General features: G+C 39.4%; 2 protein-coding genes across 7 annotated transcripts in view; both read right to left on the bottom strand.

Moving 5' to 3' along the window:
• Positions 1-505, bottom strand: part of chd9 (chromodomain helicase DNA binding protein 9) — a 198,463-nt gene extending 197,958 nt beyond the window's left edge. For 4 of the 5 annotated variants that reach the window (XM_062023759.1, XM_062023750.1, XM_062023742.1 and 1 more), the window contains exon 1: positions 341-502. The gene's annotated coding sequence lies outside the window, so the exon portion shown is untranslated. Of the gene's footprint in view, positions 1-340 lie in introns of all 5 variants that reach the window. The other variant, XM_062023767.1, reaches the window with a different exon arrangement.
• Positions 506-5,384: 4,879 nt separating this feature from the next.
• LOC133662762 (AKT-interacting protein-like) lies at positions 5,385-21,270 on the bottom strand. 2 transcript variants are annotated; one of them, XM_062066899.1, is made up of 10 exons: positions 21,138-21,270; positions 17,789-17,930; positions 16,593-16,801; positions 16,424-16,488; positions 16,221-16,321; positions 11,471-11,559; positions 11,299-11,397; positions 10,007-10,114; positions 9,866-9,926; positions 5,385-6,325 (listed from the first exon to the last, which is right to left on the bottom strand). In XM_062066899.1, the coding sequence occupies exons 2-10, from the start codon at positions 17,828-17,830 to the stop codon at positions 6,218-6,220; spliced, it is 882 nt and encodes a 293-aa protein (XP_061922883.1). In that variant the 5' UTR covers positions 17,831-17,930; positions 21,138-21,270; the 3' UTR covers positions 5,385-6,217. The 2 variants fall into 2 exon arrangements, with proteins under 2 accessions (XP_061922883.1, XP_061922889.1); XM_062066905.1 differs by lacking the exon at positions 21,138-21,270 and adding an exon at positions 20,976-20,993.
• Between the last annotated feature and the right edge of the window lie 2,671 nt (positions 21,271-23,941).

Consider the following 23,941-nt stretch of genomic DNA (forward strand, 5'->3'; position numbering starts at 1 on the left):
TGGAGGTTGGAGAGGGGTCGACGGACGGTGATGTTGTCCGAGATAACAACACCGACAGCGGCTACACCGGGTGTCATTTCCGGGGCTGCTACTCCGGCGTACAAGTCACAACACACGGGGTCCACTCGCTATCAACCGGTCGCTGTCAGTTCAGGACCAGCGGACGCACGCACCACTTCCCCGCGGGTGGAACTGCGCCAAAGTGCGGCTGTGATGTTCCAAAGTAGCCCCCGCAGCAAGTGCGGTAAAAGTCGACGGGCGTCGGGAGTGACATGAGGCGCAACACTTGACAGCTTCCGGAAGAAGCCGAAACAAACCGAGCGGCGCGGCAGTGTCTTACCCGAAAACGGAGCCCCGGCTGTGCGCTGCGTGTTGTCGGAGAAGTTAGTTTTGCGGTGCTCGGCACCACACAGCTGCTCCGCCGCCGCCGCCGCCGTTGCTGCTGACGTCACTGTGATAACGCCTCATTTGCATACGAGTGACCTCCTCCCTGATTGGACGTCACACCGAGCCTTCGCCTCAATTTGGCCCCCGGGTTTTTAAAAACTCGTTCCCCGGGTCTGGGAGAGAGCGGGGGCGTGCGGCGCCGCCCCGCGGGTCCGCGCAGGAGAGACGGGGCTGGATTCGACCACGGATTCCGCTACCAAAGTCCTGCGCTTGATGACACGGGAGCATATAAAATGGCCGCGTTAGGAGCCAAAGCCAATCCGGAGAGCTTTTACTTTGGCAGCACGAGTCAGTCCTTCATGCTAATCGTGTCAGCCAGGACCCGAGAGGGCGCACGTCACCGCGAGAATATAGCGACATCTAGTGGAGGAATGGCAGTACTGGTCCTACTGCAAAAACACGGGTCGAAGATGTTCTGTGTGACAGGAGCGTTTTGCTGTTTTTAAGTCACAAACACTAATCAAAAAAGCTGGTCAAAGATCCTGTATAAGTCAGGAGTGCTATGTTGTTTGTAAGAACCTACACAAGCATGTTAAGTCATAGATCCTCTTTTTAAAAATGACTTTGCTGTTTTAAAGAACCTACGCCAAAATGTAAGGTCAAAGATTTTCCAGAGGAGTTCGGCTGTTCTTGAAAACTTACTGAAAAAAGCAAGTCAAAGATCCTCAATATGACAGGAGCGCTCTGCTGTTTTTTTGAGAACCTTCTGCAAAAAAACTAGTCACTCTTTATTAGACAGGAGTGCTATGCTGTTTTTAAGAACCTACGCCAAAATGAAAAGTCAAAGATTTTCCAAAGGAGTTCTGCTGTTCTTGAAAACTTACTGAAAAAAGCTAGTCAAAGATCCTCTATATAACAGGAGCGCTCTGCTGTTTTTTCGAGAACCTTCTGCAAAAAAACTAGTCACTCTTTAATAGACAAGGAGTGCTATGCTGTTTTTAAGAACCTACGCCAAAATATAAGGTCAAAGATTTTCCAGAGGAGTTCAGCTGTTCTTGAAAACTTACTGAAAAAAGCAAGTCAAAGATCCTCTATATGACAGGAGCGCTCTGCTGTTTTTTCGAGAACCTTCTGCAAAAAAACTAGTCACTCTTTATTAGACAGGAGTGAGTGCTATGCTGTTTTTAAGAACCTACGCCAAAATGAAAAGTCAAAGATTTTCCAGAGGAGTTCTGCTGTTCTTGAAAACTTACTGAAAAAAGCAAGTCAAAGATCCTCTATATGACAGGAGCGCTCTGCTGTTTTTTCGAGAACCTTCTGCAAAAAAACTACTCACTCTTTATTAGACAGGAGTGAGTGCTATGCTGTTTTTAAGAACCTACGCCAAAATGAAAAGTCAAAGATTTTCCAAAGGAGTTCTGCTGTTCTTGAAAACTTACTGAAAAAAGCTAGTCAAAGATCCTCTATATGACAGGAGCGCTCTGCTGTTTTTTCGAGAACCTTCTGCAAAAAACTAGTCACTCTTTAATAGACAAGGAGTGCTATGCTGTTTTTAAGAACCTACGCCAAAATATAAGGTCAAAGATTTTCCAGAGGAGTTCAGCTGTTCTTGAAAACTTACTGAAAAAAGCAAGTCAAAGATCCTCTATATGACAGGAGCGCTCTGCTGTTTTTTCGAGAACCTTCTGCAAAAAAACTAGTCACTCTTTATTAGACAGGAGTGCTATGCTGTTTTTAAGAACCTACGCCAAAATGAAAAGTCAAAGATTTTCCAGAGGAGCTCAGCTGTTCTTGAAAACTTACTGATAAAAAGAAGTCAAAGATCCTCTATATGACAGGAGCGCTCTGCTGTTTTTTCGAGAACCTTCTGCAAAAAAACTAGTCACTCTTTATTAGACAGGAGTGAGTGCTATGCTGTTTTTAAGAACCTACGCCAAAATGAAAAGTCAAAGATTTTCCAGAGGAGTTCTGCTGTTCTTGAAAACTTACTGAAAAAAGCTAGTCAAAGATCCTCTATATGACAGGAGCGCTCTGCTGTTTTTTCGAGAACCTTCTGCAAAAAAACTAGTCACTCTTTATTACACAGGAGTGACATGCTTTTTTTAAGAACCTATGCCAAAATGTAAGGTCAAAGATCCTCTATTTGACAAAGACGCTGCTGTTATAAAAACTTACTGCAAAAACGTTATTCTTGTTTTACTTTTGACAAGAGTGTTCTGCTGTTTTTAAGTAACAAACACTAATCAAAAAAGCTGGTCAAAGATCCTGTATAAGTCAGGAGTGCTATGTTGTTTTTAAGAACTTACACAAGCATGTTAAGTCATAGATCCTCTTTTTAAAAAATGACTTTGCTGTTTTTAAGAACCTATGCCAAAATGTAAGGTCAAAACTTTCCAGAGGAGTTCTGCTGTTCTTGAAAACTTACTGAAAAAAGCAAATCAAAGATCCTCTATATGACAGGAGCGCTCTGCGGTTTTTTTCTAGAACCTTCTGCAAAAAACTAGTCACTCTTTAATAGAATAGAATAGAATGGACTTTATTGTCATTATATTTGCATATAACGAGATATAAAATGTAAGGTCAAAGATTTTCCAGAGGAGTTCGGCTGTTTTTGAAAAACAAAAACAAAGATCCTCTATATGACAGGAGCGCGCTGCTGTTTTTTCGAGAACCTTCTGCAAAAAAACTAGTCACTCTTTATTAGACAGGAGTGATATGCTGTTTTTAAGAACCTATGCCAAAATGTAAGGTCAAAGATCCTCTATTTGACAAAGACCCTGCTGTTATAAAAACCTACTGCAAAAACGTGTTATTCTTTTTTACTTTTGACAAGTGTTCTGCTGTTTTTTAGTCACAAACACTAATCAAAAAAGCTGGTCAAAGATCCTGTATAAGTCAGGAGTTCTATGTTGTTTTTAAGAACCTACACACACATGTTAAGTCATAGATCCTCTTTTTAAAAATGACTTTGCTGTTTTAAAGAACCTACGCCAAAATGTAAGGTCAAACATTTTCCAGAAGAGTTTGGCTGTTTTTGAAAAACAAAAACAAAGATCCTCTGTATGACAGGAGCGCTCTGCTGTTTTTTCGAGAAACTTCTGCAAAAAACTAGTCACTCTTTATTAGACAGGAGTGGTATGCTGTTTTTAAAAGAACCTACACCAAAATGTAAGGTCAAATATTCTCTATATGACAAATAATTTGCTGTTTTTGGGGACCTATTGCAAAAATCTAGTCAAAGATCCTTTAAATGGCAGGAACGTTGCGGTTTTTAAGAAACTACACAAACAAGTTAAGTCCCAGATGTCCCTGTTTAGGGAACATACTGCAAAACAGCCAGTTGAACATTTAAATGACAGGAGCATTCTGGTGTTTTTGAGAACTTATTGCAAACAAGCTGGTCAAAGATCCTTTATATGACAAATACTTTGCCGTTTTTGGGGACCTATTGCAAAAATCTAGTCTAAAATCCTTTAAATGACAGGAACGCTGACGCTGCTGTTCTTGAGAAACTACACAAAAAAGTTAAGTCCCAGATGTCACTGTTTTGAGGACCTACTGCAAAAAAGCTAGTCAAAGATCTATTTTTGCAGTAGGTTCCTGGTCTGATGAAAGTCCTGAGCCAAAGAGAGATAATCATGTCCACTGTTTTTAAAAGGACCTACTACCAAAAAACTAAAAAAACAAAAGCGGGTTCAACCTCTATGACAGGAGAGCTCCACCGTTTTTGGGAACATACTGCAAAACAGCCAGTTGAAGAACCTTTAAATGACAGGAGCATTCTGGTGTTTTTGAGAACTTATTGCAAATAAGTTGGTCAAAGATTCTCTATATGACAAATCATTTGCCGTTTTTTGAGAACCTATTGCAAAAATCTAGTCTAAAATCCTTTAAATGACAGGAATGCTGCTGTTTTTAAGAAACTACACAAACAAGTTAAGTCCCAGATGTCACTGTTTTGGGGAACCTTGTGGAAAACAGCCAGTTGAATGACAGGAACGCTGCTGTTTTTGAGGACCTACTGCAAAAAAACTAGTAAAATATCCTCTATATCAGTGGTCCCCAACCTTTTTGTAACTGCGGACCGGTGAGGTTGGGGGGGTATGGTATTTTTTTTTTTGTCATAAAAAATACAATTATGTATGCTTCGGACTGTATCCCTGCAGACTATATTGATCTATATTGATATATAATGTAGGAACCAGAAATATTAATAACAGAAAAAAACAACCCTTTTGTGCGAATGAGTGTGAATGAGTGTACATTTTTATATTTCTTGTGTGGCCTAGTACCAATCGATCCACGCACCGGTACCGGGCCGCGGCCCCGTGATTGGGGACCACTGCTCTATATGACAAATCATTTGCCGTTTTTGAGAACCTATTGCAAAAATCTAGTCAAAAATCCTTTAAATGACAGGAACGCTGCTGTTTTTAAGAAACTACACAAACAAGTCAAGTCCCAGATGTCACTGTTTTGGGGAACCTAGTGCAAAACAGCCAGTTGAAGAACATTTAAATGACAGGAACACTGCTGTTTTTGAGGACCTACTGCAAAAAGGCTAGTCAACGGTACCGGTCCGCGGACCGATTGGTACCGGGCCGCGCAAGAAATTTAAAAAATATATATATATATATTTTTTTTAATTAAATCAACATAAAAAACACAATATATACATTATATATAAATATAGATAAATAGTCTGCAGGGATACAGTCCGTAAGCACACATGATTGTATTTTTTTAATGAAAACAAAAACAAAAAAAAACAAAAAACAATTCCACTCCACCCCCCGTCCGTGGGACAAATTTTCAAGCGTTGACCGGTCCGCAGCTACAAAAAGGTTGGGGACCACTGCTCTATATGACAAAAGCACTCTGTTGTTTTTGAGGACCTACTGCATTCAAAGACTGTTTAACCTACAGAAGTGTAATGAAAGTCAGTGGCGGAAACAAATAAGAAGGTCCAAGAGTATTAAATGAATATTTTATTGTAGTCAAAAGAAAGCATTGACAGATGGTTGCAGTGATGTCATTCACACTCAATAGAAAGGATCTGTGGTGATCATTGAACAAAAGCCAAATGAAACAGTTTGATGGGAGACTAAATGGCAGAAACTGGTTTGTCCTTTCGCAGAGATTATAAATAGATCCAGCAGCTTTTAGCACCATCTATTAATATTCTTACACCGTCATATACAGGTAGTTAATTTGGAAGAGTGGAAAAGAGAAATACATGTGATTATCATTTTGGGGCCAGGGGTGAATCAGGACTTATTAGGACTGAAAATGGGGAACATATCAGCGTAAAGATTGCAAGCTTTACTCAAATCAAACCTTCACCGACGCAAGCATTATTTACATAAAGATCCTTTAATTAGATGATCACCAAATTAAAACCAAACCATAGTAAAAGACTAATTAACTTCTGCAATATACATATGATGAACTGTAAGACAATGGTTTGCATGTCATTAAAAATAAATCCGATAAGAAAGAAAAGAATAAAAATGTCGCTTAGATGGACAGGTTGGAGGTCGTCGACCCAGCTGTGATTGACATTCCTGGTCTGATGAAAGTCCTGAGCCAGAGAGAGATCATGTCCACTGCACTCAAATCTACTCAACATGGAGACATCCATTTGTCATCTTTGCCTTGCAAACTTTCTTTTCCTTAAGCTAAAGCTGTTGGCGGGCGAAGCTTTTAAAGCTGAGCAATAAATATGATAATGCTCTTTTTCTTCTTCTCCAAAAAGGAAACCAGCTCACGGACATTGATTGGGGGAGGCAAAAGTGGCGTGGGTGCTTCCCTCTAGTGGCCGTGCGCAGGTTCAGCTCCGAGGAGGACTGTCGTCTTTGCTGAAGGGCTGCGTTGAGCCCGGTTTGACCCAAGACAGGCCTGAGCCCTGCGTTCCCTTATGGTGATCCTCAGGTCGTCTCTGGAGGGAAATCGGTCACGTAAAAAAAGTGGTCTGGCTATAAAAAATACAGACGGTTATAAAATAGTTTGCTAGAAAAGCCAATTGATGGCTTTGTAAACCTGGGTCGGTTTCTCTTCTGTTTCTTCTTATAAACAAAGCATCGCAAACTAAGAGTGCTCATTGGTTGCAAGAATGTAAAGAAGGAGGTTTACAGTATGGACTAGTGAGCACTACCTTCATTCAAACAACAAAAGATGACCCATTTGGAAAAATGTTTTTTTCAAGACAAAAATCAAGTACAAAAGGAGGACGACGCTTAATAGCTATGAGATAAGTGCCATTATTTGTAGCTGCTCAGAAGTTTTTGGATGGCTTTTTCCATTGATTATCATCACCTAAAAGGAAACTACCCTTTTTTTTTTTTCAAATGTTGCCTGTCATTCACAATTTCTATGTAAGAACATGTGTTTTTCTTTTATGCATTGTAATTAGTAAAATACAGCAAGTACGACAAGGCAGCCAATAGGACTAATCTGGTGGGCCCTCTAAAAAACACATCCAAAAAGCGCCAACAATGCTCAATTTAAATGTTTTGGTCTGAGTATTAACAAAGTATTGGCGATATTGTCATTATAAGCAATTATAGAGACAAACTACTTTCAGCGGCACCGTGATTACAGAGAGCTAACTAGCTTATGCCTCTATTGACATACTGAGCCGGTGAGCTGCTGCATCACCTTAGTGTAAGTAAAAGTTAATTACAAATCATGCCTCTCACTTGTATAGTAGAAGGATGTGGCCGTAAACTGAGAAGTTGGTCCACTTTGACAGCCAACTTAGAACCAGAGATGGCGGGAAAGACAAACAGTTTGGATCACCTTTTATTGTTTTTTTTAACCTAGTGAGGTATATGAATAATCCTTCATCTAAAGACGGGAACATATAAAGAACCCATCAGTCGGCATCCCAATGAGAGCAGACATTGTACAGTAAGTGATGTTTTATTATGTTCGTAGTTTGCATTTCTTGTTTAGCGCTTAGCAGGATCTGTTTATCGCACAGCTTCTAAAACTTGTAGTTCATCCTTTCATTCAGACTTAAAAATATAAGTTGCTGGTCATCATTTGTTCCAAAGCAGTAGTTGTTGGCGCTCATAAAGTCTGTCATGAATAGCAGTAGTTATTGGAAAAAAATAGCGAACCTTGTGATGTAATTAATACATCGTCGTATGTTTAAAATGAGCAAAATACGTAAATCTCACATGTTTTTATGAACGTTCCTGTCACTACATTACATATATACTTACAGTGTAGGGTTGGGCGATATGGACCAAAACTGATATCCTGGTATTTTTAGGTTGTATCGCAATATAGGATCCATCCATCCCTTTTCTACCGCTTATTCCCTTTGGGGGCGCTGGAGCCTATCTCAGCTACAATCGGATATAACAGTATTTTAAACAAAATGTGCAATGTTTAGTTTAAACTCAACACCACATTACTGTTTACTACCAGTGTCCTGAAAATTACTTTTAAAAACGAATTATAGTTACTTGTTACTTAACCAAAAAAGTGATTTAATTACTAATAGAATTAATCTTTAATAAATGATGGAGGCTTTTGGATGTTTTTTAAAGTGCTATATAGGCTAAATAGAGCGGAATCCCATTACCTCCATTGTTTATTTACAAGTTAGAATGCATAAAATAAAAACGTGTGTTTTGTCTCACACAAGGAGTGTGAATGATAGACAAAATTCCTAAAAAATGTAGTTCCCCTTTAAAAATTAGCATCATAACGCCTCCTTGTTTGTTTACCAATGTCATGCAATATTCTATCAGACAACATGTTCGGTAAACCCAATTTTTTAGGTTTAGGGGTCAGATCAGACCGAGACCGGCGAACATGCTGAGCATCAGGTTTGCTTAGCATCAACGGCAGCGTTTTTATCATACAAATCATTGGCACAAAAGCTACCCTAGAAAAAAATAAAAAATTATATGGCGAAATGCACTTTGTCCCCAACAAACACACGGATGGAGACACAAGGGTTGTACGAGTGCCCAAGCTTGACGTAATGAGGCAAACACGAGCACAGGAATCGCACCAGACTTCAGTAAACACTTTGACTGTCCGCTGATATGATTAGTTAGATTTTGCCCATTAGCGACGCAATGTCACATCTATGGCATAATACACAGATTGTGATGTAGTTCTGTACACTGCCTAGTCACTAAAAGTGTCAGGATGGAGTTGCAAAAGTTTCCATATGTGAACCTGCGGAAGGATTGTTACTAGAGCTGCTTTAGACTAAGTATTTTTATAGCTGAATCTGATTAATTAGATTTTGCTAATTTCTTCGAATCTATGGCGTTTTTTTTCTAAAGAGAAATAAACAGATGGTGATATGTAGTATACTGACTGGTCACTGGGTGTCAGTAACGTCACATGGATGTGATGTAGCACGTACAGTATTCATGAATATAAAAAAAAAAAAGCACTTATGAAAGGAATACAGTCTTTCCTTAAAAAGGAACAAACATCTTATTTGTGACTTTTTTTAACCTAAAAAAATAAATTAAAAAAATAACCATAGTTGTTAAAGTCCTCCGCTTTGGCGCGCAGCAACATGAAGACATCAAACTTGACTAAATAAAAGTTATAACAAGGTTTCTGTATGTGAACTGATCTAAAAACTTGGTTGAGGGGAATTCTAAATCCACTGTTTACATAGACAATAAAAAAAATCATCCAATCATGAAAGGCATTTTATTTCCGGAAATAAGTAAGAAAAAACTACTTCCGCCTCTGTGGTAAACAAATTCCGTGTCGACCACACATCCTCAGTTAATTTTTCCTTTGTACTCCACATGTTTATTTTCCAGGGATGAGCAGTAACAAGCTACATGTAGCTAAGTTATGTAGCATAACTACCTTTTCTAGTAGCTTAGTGGTAGCTTAGCTACTTTTTTAACGAGTAGCTTTGCTAGCTACTTTTAGAGCCATGTAGCGAGGTAGCTTACACCAAAACTACAAGCTACAAAGAGAGAAAATGGAGGCCAGGCCAAAAAAATAATACAGAGACAATCGAATGACCTGGATTAATGAGAACATCCACACATACAGAGAAAATGATTGGTTGGTGTTTGTATGATGAGTCATAATTGGCTAATGTTAGGATCATTATCTTTTGTAAGAAGAGAGCTACACCTCCAGGACGAGGCAGTGCGTCCCATGTCCCGATGAGGCTCAACCTCACCCCTCCAAGTAGAAACATCCCCCCACACTATAAGTACAATATTGTGTGCAGACAAAATACTTTATATAATAAGCGATGTGGGAGGCCAGCTGATGTTACAGATGGGACATCACACCAAGAAGTAGCGACCGCTTTGAGGAAGGCTGAGGAGACAGCCGGAACTAAGATTTATCTTTTACTCTCTAAATACTATTTTTCTGCACACATAAATCTCATAAAAAATTTAAAGACATGATGAAGAAACATTTTACCGACCTACCAGTAAGAGATTTTTGTGTAGCCAAAAAGATAGCGACTTACTTTGTATGTGAACATTCGCTCCTTTGCCTCCTCGTGAACAGCTGGGTTCCATGGAGAAAAGCTGCAGCACAGACAGCATCAATTATTATCATGTACACAAACGTAAAATAAAAGAAGCTGGCGACGGTTTAAAGAAGCCACCTTATTGCGTAGGGATCGTCTATCTTGGGCTGGTCAAACAGACGACTGTTGCATAGTTTCACATTGTCCACCACTTTGCTCTTGAACAACTGCACATCCTTCTCGTAGCTGAGGACACAACAGTTTTAAAGAACTCCGATGGCAAATGGTTGACATAATGCAGGAGGCAAACAAACATGGACACGCTGTAAGGAAACAACTGGAAATACTGCAAGTGATGTATGTCATTGTCACTGCATGCATGTTTGAAATAAGATGACAACAACCAACAAACAAGAGCTTTAAAACATTTGTAAGGATAAAAACTGAAATCAATATGAAGAGTAATGGAATGTACTGAATAGAGAACTTAAAGGAGAACTGCACTTTTTTGTAATAACTTTTTGCCTATCAGTCACAATCCCTATGTGAGACAAGAACATTTTTCCCCCTCTTTTTTTATGCATTCTAAATTGTAAAATACGACTCGTACTAGACAGCAACAATATACCTAATGGCAGTCAACCATTCCGCCATCAAAGCCCTCAAAAAAAACATCCATAAATACGCCATTTACATGTCGTGACCAGAATATTAACCAAGTATTGGCAACATTGGTATACGCAGAAGAACCACTTTTACCGAGATGTAACTAGCTCCTGCAGCTATTGACCTACTGAGCTGCTGCATCGCCTGTGAGTTGGTAAAAGCTTGTGCTCTATTTTAAGTCATGCCTCACACCTGTATAGTAAAAGGTTGTGGCCATAAGCCAAATAGTTGGTGAACTTTAACATTGAATTTAGACCCCAAGAAATCGGGATGGTACGACAAGATGATCGTTTCTCACATTTAATCTACCTGAGGAGTGAAGATTATGATTAATGTATTATCTAAAATGAGTAAAACAAGGTCTTGTGCTGAAAGATATAAACATCCCATCAGTCAGCATCCCAGTGAGAGCAGATGTTGGACAGTACGGGATTATTTTTAGGACAGCTTTATAGGCGGAATAGATTGAATCCCAATTGCTTGCATTGTTAGCCACCCATTGATACCATTTATTTACGTTTTAGAAATCCATAAAAAAAAGAAAGACATAGGATTTTAAATGATAGGCAAAAATACAAAAAGTGCAGTTCCCCTTTAAGCAAAAACTTATTGGAGCTTTTTTCCATTTTAGGTAGCAGTTTGCCCAACTAATGGAGTTGTAAGCATTCAAGACATGAAACAATTATACCAATTGGTGGTATTTAGTTGAAATATTTTTGACTGTGAGAAGTTATTTTGAGGAGGTGCTGATTTTGGAAACTCACAGCACAGCAGCTTCTGGGTTGAAGGGTTCTGTCGTGTTGATCTTGTAGAAAATGGTACGTGCATACATGAGGACTTGCCAGATGTGGTTGTGATTTCGCCTGCAATGAACACACGGCATCGTGTCGTCGGTGTTGTATATACTGCACATGTGTAAAAAGGAGAAAACAGTACCTCCATTTGGTGAATGCTCTTTTAACATCAAGCTCGCCAGAGACGGGGTCGACGAGCGGGTGGAAGACTGGCATATCAAACACCAATTTCTGTAATATAGTATTTAAACAACATTTTTTGTCAAAGGGATCTACCTGAATATGTGCAAGGGCTGAATTCACATCTTAGTCAAATAAGACATCAGCATGACAAAACATTTCAGTTAAGCAAGCATCAAATGATCAGATGTTTTGCTTCTTCAAGTTACTCCAAAATCAGCCTCAAAAAGAGTTAAGACGTGTGTGAAATCATAAAAGATTGTTGTCATTGAGGTAGTGTGGTTTTGACATTTTACTGTGCATTTGTGACAGTTAAGGATATAAAAATGTGGCGCCAATCGTCACTGTATTGTTAAAGTTAACTGTTATAGTTGAGGGGATTGATTATTTTGACACATGTATGACATTTTAGAATGTTAGTGTCACAATGCACCGCTAATCAGAACGTGGGCTAGATGTTGTTGGCGGCCCAGCCGAGGACCGTCAGGTCCGTTGTTGTTTTCCATTTGTGTAAACATTCTCTGTGATATCGTGTCAGATGCTGTGTTTCCCTTCTATGCAGATGACGTGGTCATATATTCAGGCATGTGATTTGACCACAATGAAAAAGACTGAAAAAATTTCCGGGGGTCTGGGGGACGAAGGCCCCCCGAAGCTCCTGGTTTTTCACCAATTTAACATGCTAAAATTAACAAAGACAGCACCATTTGAAGAAAATATTTTAGTGTTTAAAGACATGAAAACATCATTAATAGAACATACATAACCCAATTATAATAATGAATCACTGTATATGGTTCAGTCCCAACAGTATTTAGTCACTAATATTTACATCTTGTGTTCATTTCACATCCACAGGTGTCACATTGATCAGTGATATTATCTACAGTATTACCACATTACTTCAGTTCACTTCACACATTAGCTTTCTCTGAGAGCCCTAACATGAGCCTTCCTTGCAAATTTCTGAGCAGCCTGCATTTTCCTTTTGGTCTCTGCTTTTGTAGCTTCTTTTTTGGATTTTTGGATAAATATAACAAAATACCAAATGTAAACATTTCATTCTTTTCGCCAAAATAGGATAAAAATTTATGAAAATATTTAAACATGTTTAGTATTGTTTACTCATATTTGAAAATAGGAAATAATAATAATGTGAGAACACTGACATATTGCATGAAACAAGTGTGAAACTATTTACCTTCAAGATTGTTACACCACTGACAAAAGTTTCAAGAGACTACATAAGAACTTAATATTACAAAATAGTATTATATGCAAATGTATTTCAAATAAATTGTTAACTGGAATCAATAATGCGACTCTTTGAATTTCTGTAATTTCATAATATATTTTCACGTGGCTTTTTATTTTTAGAAAAACCCATTTATATTTCGCAAAGCAATAATTGGTTAATATTTAAAACAAACATGCGTATTTCGCAAGCAAATATTTTTTAGCTTACCTCATTATTAACAACCCTGTCTGCAACTGAAGTGGGTTGTGGGTGGATCTTTCCTCTCGATGTCACTTTCGGTTGACATCCAAAAGTACCAGCTAGTGAAAAGTTTGTTTTCCTTACTTCAAGTTGTTTCATATGTTTTTGGCGTTTCGCATGTACTTCCAAAGCCTTGAAACCTCGTGATCCATAGTCAATATTATCATGACACCACGTGCACAAAACCTTTCCGGGACGATCGATTTTCCGAATAAAATCACCGAACAAAGTCGTAACTTCCTTCTTCCCAACAGTATCAGTGATTTCCCTTTCCATCCAGTCCCATCGAAACTTATTTTTGACATGTTTATCAATTTCTTTTACTCGTAAAGCGTCCTTTCTCTCGAGAACCGACATCGTTTACATATGGAAAATGGCGGTAATAACCATTATGAATGATGACGTTATTAACGTCATCATTCATAACAGATGTCCTGATTGGTCACAAGAAACATATCGACCAATCAACTACGGCGTAATATAAACTACGTCTCGAATCTTGATTTAGGGTCGGAAAAAAAAACGGAAAAACGGGAGATAATTTTTTTTTTTTCCCCGAGATTAAAAAAGACGGAATTCCGACTTTAGACGGAAAAATCACATGCCTGTATATTGTTCATCCCCTGCTGTAGCGCAAACCTTTGAGCTCCTGCAGTCTGCTTTTGATGTTGTTCAGTCCCAGCTGACTCAGTTGACCAGTGCTAAATGCAGACAAATCTAAGGTGATGTTATTTTCAAATGGCAAACGACTGCCATTAAACATTCCAAAATTATCAACTGCTCATAAAGGTGGCCTTGAAATGGTCACGAAATAAAAGTACTTAGGGATTGTTATTAATGAGAATGTATCTTTTAAATTACACAGAAAAACTTCTTGCTAAACTTAAAATTAAATTGGTTTTTTTCTTTAAAAACAAGTCCTGTTATGAAACGCTTGATTCTGAACACTTGTATGTCTTTGCTAGATAATGAAAACTTGCTTTTTATGAATGCACCCCTAAACGTATTTGAAAAAACTGGATACTGTATATCACTGTGCTTTATGTTTTATTACCAGTTTTGGCAACCTTTTTTTATATACTGTATAAATCACTTCTTGGTCTGGGTCCCCCCTATTTATGTTCTTTTATGTGTAGAGACTCGAGTTGCTACAGTTTAAGGTCACAGGACATCCTTGGCGTGTTGGTTCCTAGAGCCAACACAAGACTCAATAAAAAAATTCCCATGGTCATGAAATAAAATTACAAAAGGATCTGAGGCTACCTGAACTGACCACTTTGGGTGAATTTCAGACCATTTTTCAAAAAGGATCGAGAAGCTGTTTCTTTCTATTGGGCACTGTACTTGTTTTTATTTAAACATTATATGTTTTACCTTTTGTGTGTTTTTTATGTTTATGTTGTAAGTAATTTGTACTTTTAACTATAGTGTGTGACTGCTCCTGTTTTTTAAAAATTATATTTATTTATGAAACCTGTTTTTGCTGCACTCTTGGCCAGGTCACTCTTGCAAAAGAGATTGTTATTGCAATGAGGTTTGTTTTACCTGGTTATATAAAGAAAAATGAAATGAAAATGAATTGTCGTTGGCGCCATTATGGAACTAATACTGTTGCTGATACGGCGGTTATTGCAAGTACTGTACTGCCTCTTGTCCCTCCCCCAGTTGTTAAACCTCTCTGCCCCCTTTTCTCTCTCTAGCAACCCTCTGTACCTCAGCTCTGTCTCTATCTCAACCCAACTGATTGAGGACGGCCACCCCACGGAGCCTAGGTTCTGTTTGAGGTATCTTCCACAAGGGGAGTTTTTGAGGTTCAGTATGAGGAGCATGGTTCTACACCTGCTCCATGTGTCCAATTCGGTGAGATCATTTTTATTTGGCACTATATAAATAAAATGTACCTGTAATTTAATGAATCAAAGTACTATGAGGGACACAGTCTGGAAACAATTACCAGTGGTTCTCAAACTTTTTTCCACAGATGACCACCGCAGAAAAAACTTGGCTCTCTCCAAGTACCACCATTATGACAAACATTAAAATACAGTAGCATAGTAGGCCTAAGTATTCGTTAAACACAAGGCAGAGGTCTTATTTAACTAGTATATTAAATATTTGTGGCCACTGTGACATTACACACAGTTTGAACAGTAACCGTTTGAATATAGAAAAAATAAAACACTGTACTATAATCAAGTGATTTGGTGTACCAGTAGATGTAGCCCACGCAGTTTGACAATTACTGCTGTAAATGTTCAATTTAACGCCTCTATTTAATTAATCAGTCTTCCACAGTTTAGGGGTGTATGGTCTGCAAATAGCTAGGGCTGTAGGCAACCTCCTCAGGTATTTTATTAATCCCACAAGCTGGCCGAAGCTGCATTTGCATTATCACGAGTAGTCGGCATTAGGGATATAACGATATGAAAATCATGACCAAAATACCACGGTTATCAATATCATTGTGGAATTGTTAAATATGCTCAAAAAGTACATGTACACACACTAAAGTCTTTTGACCAAGCTACTTTAAAAAAAAAAAAAAAAAAAAAAAATAGACAGTTAGAAAACCCAATATTTTGCAAGTTTTGTTTCTTACGCTTCACTGATAGTGTTTTATTATTTGTATTTTATCTGTTTTAATTGCTAAGCTTAATAGTTTTAAATATTGGTTTGTACTGTAGCACTTTAAAGATGTATTTAAATTAAAAGTGCACAACAAATAAAATGTATTATTTCTGGCGGGTCTTGTAGCGTGCTACTGTTAAGCGATCCTTGAACGCACCGTAAAAACACCTCTGTCTCGTACTCTTCAGAGTGTAAAACAATCACTATGTGCTGAGAGAGCATAGCTTATAGGTTCAATGTGCACAATAAAATATCTTAGTCCCTCAGTGTGTGTCTATTTACTTTTAGAATCGGGTACGTTGTTATTTGAACGGGGAAAGATGTTAATGTTTCTAGTTTATGTCAGCATTTCAGCGAGCGAGCAAGCTGGTGCCAGTCTGTCCATGAGTTTATCAAAGTGCGGTTATCAGTCACGGTTTTTCAATACTTTTATTATGGTAATAACCAACACGAGTTTCACCACGGTTATCATAAATATGTTTGTTAAATCCAGAGTCTAGCAGCTTTATTTACCGCTTTAAATGAGGCCAATGCTACTTAGCTATTGGTATAAAATTCACAACTGTGAATGTAAAGCACCACTCACTGGACAATCGCCATCTGGATAGTTATCTGGGATATACACAGTGAATTTGAAGACTCCATCCTGGTACAAGCCGTGTCTGATGAATATGACCCCAAACCACACTAAACAGGGGGAGACGGAAAATGTTAGCGGCGCAGGCTCAAAGCGGGTAATAGAGTCAGTGACCAATTTCCACATTCCAAAAGTGAGAAATCAATACTCACTTAGTGCCGACTTGTAAGACGGCTGCACATAAATTCCTGGGAGTTTCTGCTTAACCACGAGTGTGCTGCAGGTCACATGACAATCAAGTTAAAACCATTCGAAATGCATGCAACCTTCAGCAGTGAGTCAAATTGATTTTGTAAGGGTCACACAGACGCCGCTACATACAACTCGGCCAGCAGGGAGTACTCCAAGTAAAAGGGTCCGTAGGGTGCATGTGGGCCGTTGGCAGACTGGGCCGGGCTGCCCATGCCTGTGGGCTTGGTGACGGCGGTTGCATTCTTAGGGATGGCTGGAAGCTGCTTCTTGATGAACGGCAGCCGGGGCGGGCTGGGTCTCTGCTCCCCCTGTCCGCCCTGGTCTTCGCTGTCAGGTCTCTGCAAAATAACAGCTGACATCTCAGCATGTGGGCGCTTAGGGTGGGGTCGACATGTGCTTTGACAATCTTCTCAGGTTACGGTACACCTCGTCGAGATGAAGTCAAAAGACACAAGTGTCCTGATAAAACTGGGAGAAAAATGTCACTGTAGACGTTTTTAACTGCACAGAAGGGAATCTACCAGGAAGTTTTAATGATGACAATCAGCATTTGGAAAGACGGCCCGCTGAGTATTTTGGAGGCCATGCCTGTCTCATGAAACTCTGCAAGCACCTAAGGATGAACTGTGTTCTGCTTTTGAAAAATTGTGTGAAATTGGAAAATGGTACAGATTTTATAACTAAAGCCCCAAATTTACACCTCATACTGAAAATTGTCATTAACTAATTAAAAAAATTGGATTTAGCTAACGTAATACTAATTTGACTTCTCCTTACACTTGTATAAAAGCTAATGTTCCAGCCGATGTTTGAACCTTTACAAAGATGCTTAGAGGGCGCTAACTTTCCAATGTGTTTAAAGTAGGCATGTAACGGTATCAAATCTCACGGTACGAAATTATTAAGGCCACGGTACAATATATTGTGGTATATGTCCAAAAGAAAGACTTAAAAATGTTAGTGTAAAATGAAGTGGCAGGAATATTTAGAAATAAACACAATTACTTTATAATTAAAGACAAACATAATGCTATAATGTTCTAATCATATTCATTACTACATATACGTATTTTTAAGTGCAAAGAATTGTGCAAGGACATTCACTTTTTCAAGCAAAAAAAATAATTAATAGTATTAGTTAATTAAATAATCAACTAATATATTATGAGCAACTTCTACTTTGCTTATTTTCATTCATGTGGTGTTTGACCAAATAATCTAAATGTGACAAAACCAATACATTGAGAAAAGTTTTTAAGACACCATTAGGTATTTCCATCCATCCATTTCCTACCGCTTGTCCCTTCTTTTCTTGAATACTTTACCTTTCGACTTGTATTGGCTGACATGCTCCAGAAGGGGTTCATTACACATGAAGAGGTTCAGTGCTGTGCTCCCCTTTTTCTCCCTTTACGTAGGTCCCATGACAAGTGCTTTCCAGGACATACATTCACAGATGGTGTGGCTCTGCAGACAGAGAACATATAAACACTTAAACAGCTTGCATTGCATTTGAAGTTCTGTTAGGTACCAATCATATAGATGGAAACATTGGTATCTGTGTCTTTTATAAAATGTGTAGACACATTTTTAAAGTATATATACTGTATTTTACTATCTGAACTACATTGGGTTGACCTTGCGTCACATCGTGTATTTTAAAAATTGGGTTAAAACGTTAGTGTAAAATGAAGTGGCAGGAATATTTAGAAATAAACACACTTACTGTATAATTGAAGACAAACATAATGCTAAAATGTTCTAATCATATTCATTACTACATAGTTTACAGGCCAAAAGTTTGGACACACCTTCACCTCATTCAATGCGTTCTTTATTTTCATGACTATTTACATTGTAGATTGTCACTGAAGGCATCAAAACTATGAATGAACACGTTTTATATTCTGGTTTCTTCAAAATAGCCACCCTTTGCTCCGATTACTGCTTTGCACACTATTGGCATTCTCTTGATGAGCTTAAACCACACCTGTGAAGTGAAAACCATTTCAGGTGACTACCTCTTGAAGCGCATCGAGAGAATGCCAAGAGTGCTTTCCAGGACATACATTCACAAATGGTGTGGCTCTGCAGACAGAGAACATATAAACACTTAAACAGCTTGCATTGCATTTGTAGTTCTGTTAGGTACCAATCATACATATGGAAACACTGGTATCTTCGTCTTTTATAGAATGTGCAGATGCATTTTTTAAAGTATATACATATTTATTAGAGATGTCCGATAATGGCTTTTTTGCCGATATCCGATATCCCGATATTGTCCAACTCTTAATTACCGATTCCGATATCAACCGATACCGATACATTTTCTACCGCTTGTCCCTTTGGGCGGAGTCTTTAAGCAACAACTGTGTGGTACTACTTTTTTTTCGGTGTTTGCTTTTCATCCATCTTCCGCTTGTATTCATCGTGTATCGCCTGAAAATTCTTGAAGAGGTTGGAGATCTAATTGCTCGTATTAAAAGGAAGACGTCTTGGTTCCTCCTCGCATAACCAACTTTTTGCAGTCATTGCAAATTGCCAGTTCTGTATCCGTCAGACACACTTTAAAATAATCCCAAACCATAGACATGGTGTCGTTAGTCAGTCACCGAGCGAGCTCGCTTGTTAGCCACGGCTACAGCAACAACACACTCTTGTTGTTGTTATGTTCCGCTCGCGGCGGTTTGATGAGGTCATCAAGCGTCGCCAGTAAACCTCTCATGCTGCAGTCATCAACTCCTGTGTTGTGTGTGGGAGAGGGGTGAGCGGAGGGGCTGCTGACTGGGAGATGCAACTGCTCTGTACTGCTCCCTACGTCCATGTTTTACCGGATACGTACCGCTCTGTGCAGAGGCGTTTTAAAAAGTCATTAATTTTAATTTATTAATTTCCAATATTCCATTTTAAAGCATTTATCGGCTGCAGACGATGCAGGTGGAGGCCCCCTTGGTGTCCTGGGTTGATGATTACCTGACTGACAGACCACAGTACGTGCGACTGCAGGACTGTGTGTCTGATAGGCTGGTCAGCAACACCGGGGGCCCGCAGGGCACAGTCCTCTCCCCCTTCCTCTTCACCATCTACACCACCGATTTCCACAATCAGTCAGAGTCCTGCCACCTTCAGAAGTTTTCTGATGACTCTGCGATAGTGGGGTGTATTGAGGATGGTGATGATGAGGAATATAGGCACTGGTGGAGGACTTTGTCACATGGCGTGGAAAGAACCACCTCCAGCTTAATGTGACAAAGACCAAGGAGCTGGTTGTGGACCTGGGAAGGAGGATGAGTACTCTGGCGACCCCTGTTTCCATCAGGGGGGTCGATGTGGACATGGTTGAGGATTATAAATACCTCAGTGTACACATAGACAACAAGCTGAATGGGTCAAAACACGCTGAGGCACTCTACAAGAAGGGACAGAGCCGCCTCTACTTCCTCAGGAGGCTAGGATCCTTCAACGTCTGTACAAAGATGTTGAAGATGTTCTAAGAGTCAGTGGTGGCGGGCGCCTTCTTGTACGCAGTGGCCTGCTAGGGCAGCGAGCTGAGAGCAAGGGACGCAAACAGACTGGACAAGTTGGTAGAGAAGGCCAGTAACGTGGTGGGAGTGGAGCTAGACTCTCTGGCGGTGGTGTCAGAGAGGAGAAGTCTAGCAAAACTCCTAGCCATTATGGACAACACCTCCCACCCACTACACTCGGACCTTGCGTAGAGAATGAGCATGTTCAGTGGAAGGCTCAGACTCCCAAAATGCAACACGGAACGACACAGGAGGTCCTTCATACCGACAGCCATCAGACTGTATAATGAATATGTTCCTTCTTGACTGCACTTAAATGTAGAGTATATGTATAATATATTTATATTATTTATATATTATATATATATATAATATATATAATATATTATATTATGTATTATTATTACTGTCTATTGTGAGCGAACTGTGGTGCTGAATTTCCCCCAGGGATCAATAAAGTACTTTCTATTCTATTCTATTCTATAATATCGGCAGGCCGATATTATTGGACATCTCTAATATTTATTTATGTTTTATTATTTTTATTGCTGCTTTTATTTATTTATTAGATGCATTTTACTGAATATGCACAAGCACTGTTTTAATATTATGTGATAATGCTTTTTATACTGTACTTTTTTGTTTTCTCTTATGTAGTGTATGAGATTAGCGTCACATGTTGTACTTTAAAAATTGGGTTACAACATTATTCATGTTCTAGAAGGCTAACTGCAATAAGAATATACGTTTAATATTTCTAAAATGGGTTGTTAACTGCATGGCGTATATGACAAGGTAATTTACTGTCATTAGCCTAGCTAGCTTTAGGGCTGCCTTACACTGGCAGGTTAGCCATTGCGACGTGGATAACTTTATACCAAACATACTTGGAAGTTAACTTTAATGGCGTGCGTAGCGTTAACGTGTCTAAATGACTTGATAAACTTCAGTATGTGGATTTGTCAACAAGCTGACGTAACCTCACCTGCTTCCTTGCCTCACTGAACCAAACCTTTAACATTAGCATTAGCAATGCAGACTTAGCGTCGATGACAACTTCAACACACCTCAAATTTAACAGGTTAGCCTTCGGAAAAGATTTAACACGCTTCTCCGAAACCTACAAAAACGTAAAAAATGGGTTTACCTCAGCTTAAGTGTGGCAAAAGTTCATCTGCTCGTCATCGCCTGGGTGTAAACACGGCTAGCTCGCCAGTGTCCGTGCAGCTCAACACTTTGACAGCCCGAGCTCAATCTAACGCCGCAAGAGGGGGCGGGTCTGTCCGTCACCCTGCCATTCCATTGGTCCTTCGAGAAGACTTCTTTGGTGTGTGATTGGCCATAATTCAGTCACGTGAGAAACGAGGAAATGAGTACTTGACGTGGCTGCAGCGACGACGTGTGGAAGAAGTGTGGAAGAAACATCAAAAAGGTACATTTTTTTGTACAAACAGACACCCAGAGGTCATTTAATTTTTGGAGTATGTGCTAAAAAAACAACAATTGTAATAGCCTGATTGTAAATAATGTAAATAATTCAGTGTGATTATCTTGTGTGATGACTGTATTATGATGAATGAATGAATGAATGAATGAATGAATGAATGAATGATCTTTATTGTCATTGTGCATGTACAGGTACAGGTCCAACGAAATTTAGGTTGCTTCCCTAAGGTGCTTTGCATTTAAAAAAAGAAGAAACCACACAATATACAAAAACAACACAATATACACAACATGCAATATGGCCTAAGACCACTCTAAGAAGCAATGTAGAAAAAACAAGACAGTAAAAAGTATAAAGTGACTAGTGAACTGACTAGAGAGGAGTAATGCTGGTTCCCAGTGTGCTGAGGGGGTGGGAGTCAGCATTTCCTACCTCCTATGCTGTGCAGGCATTATTATTTTGGATTAAATATGTAAATAAATATGATAACTATTGTCCAGTTGGCGTGTAATCGCTGATTGCACAGTCCCGGATCGTGATTGACCGCTGGCTTCCTCATGTTGCACGTGAGGGAGTTTTTATTTATTTATTTTTTTAAAAAATGTTTTTACATTCCAGCTGCGTTTAGTGCAGTTATGGCCCGGGGGTAGAAACTGTTCTTGAGTCTATTTGTGCGGGTTCGCATGGTTCTGAAACGTCTGCCGGAAGGCAGCCGATCGAAGTATATATCTGATAGTATATATCTGTATCATGAATCAATTTAAGCGGACCCCGACTTAAACAAGTTGAAAAACTTATTTGGGTGTTACCATTTAGTGGTCAATTGTACGGAATATGTACTTCACTGTACAACCTACTAATAAAAGTCTCAATCAATCAATCAATCAAAGCCTTCATTCATATCTGTTTCACATGTAATCCATTTAAAGTGGGGAAAAGGATAGCAAATGACTCAGCAGCCAACTGTCACTATTAGCAGATGTTAAAATGTCAAGACATCAAATTACTTTTTGTCCATCAAATACCGTAAAGAATTATTGTCAGGATATTGTGGTACATGGGTTATACTTGTATTGCGGCCCTGATAATATCCCCTCCAGATTCCTCAGGGACTCTGCCTCCATCATTGCCCCAATCATCACGCACATAATAAACCTATCAATTACTCAAGGCCAAGTACAAAAGATTTCAAAATAGCAAGAGTACCTCCCCTCTTTAAAAAAGGAAGCAAATTAGATCCTGGCAACTACCGACCTCTTTCGATTCTCAGTTCCATTTCGAAAGTAATGGAGAAAATAGTTTATGAACAGGTCGATAGTTACCTTGCCACTAATAAACTCATGTACAAATTCCAATCCGGCTTCACTGACACATGCCTTCTCTATCTGACCGACCACATCAAACATGAGATGGACGCGGGCAAATACTGCGGCATGGTCATGCTGGACCTTCAGAAGGCCTTTGACACCGTTAACCACGCTATACTGTTGGATAATCTCAGAGCAATCGGATTTGATAAAACCTCATGGAGCTGGATGCAATCCTACTTGGAGGGGAGGAAACAGGTGGTAGAGGTGAATGGCACCTTGTCCCCCCCCCCTCAGTAAGCTGCGGAGCCCTCCAAGGCAGTATATTAAGGCCTTTACTGTTCCTAATATACATAAATGACATGTCATCAGCATGCGACTGTGAATTGTTTTTGTTTGCGGATGACTCTGCCCTGCTGGTATCAGACAAGGACAAGTCACAGGTGGAGAAAATCCTCAGTGCTGAACTCTGTAGAATTTGCACCTGGCTCGCTGACAACAAGCTATCCATACACTTGGGTAAAACGGAATCCATCCTATTTGGGTCCCACATCAACCTTAAGAAAGTCAATGACTTCACTATAAAAGTGGGTGACATTGTTATCACCAGGAAAGATGAGGTCACCTACCTAGGTTCCATTCTAGAGGCTAATCTTTCCTGTGATAAAATGGCAACCAAGGTAATCAAAAAGGTCAACCAACGAACAAGATTTCTCTATAGAATCTCCTCTCTGGTCAACAAAAGAACCATGAAGATTCTGGCGGGAACTCTCGTTCAACCCTTTTTCGATTACGCATGCACCTCCTGGTACCCTAGCAACTCCAAAACCCTCTAGACTCCAAACATCCCAGAACAAGCTGGTCAGGTTACTTCTAGACCTCCACCCCAGATCACACCTCACTCCTACCTACTGGCTCAGGGTGGAGGACAGAGTAAAACAACTTGCACTGAGCCTAGTCTATAAAATCCGCTGCACCTCCCTGATACCGAAGTACATGTCAAACTACTTCCTTAACGTAAATGACCGACATAACCACAACACTAGAGGTAGCTCCAAAAACCATGTTAAACCCAGATTCCGATCTAACAAAGGTCTTAACTCATTCTCCTTCTATGCCACATCAATATGGAATGCACTCCCAACAGGTGTAAAAGAAAGGGCATCTCTATCCTCCTTCAAAACTGCACTAAAAGAA

The sequence above is a fragment of the Entelurus aequoreus genome, linkage group LG02 (assembly GCF_033978785.1).
Source record: "Entelurus aequoreus isolate RoL-2023_Sb linkage group LG02, RoL_Eaeq_v1.1, whole genome shotgun sequence".
Classification (NCBI taxonomy): domain Eukaryota; kingdom Metazoa; phylum Chordata; class Actinopteri; order Syngnathiformes; family Syngnathidae; genus Entelurus; species Entelurus aequoreus.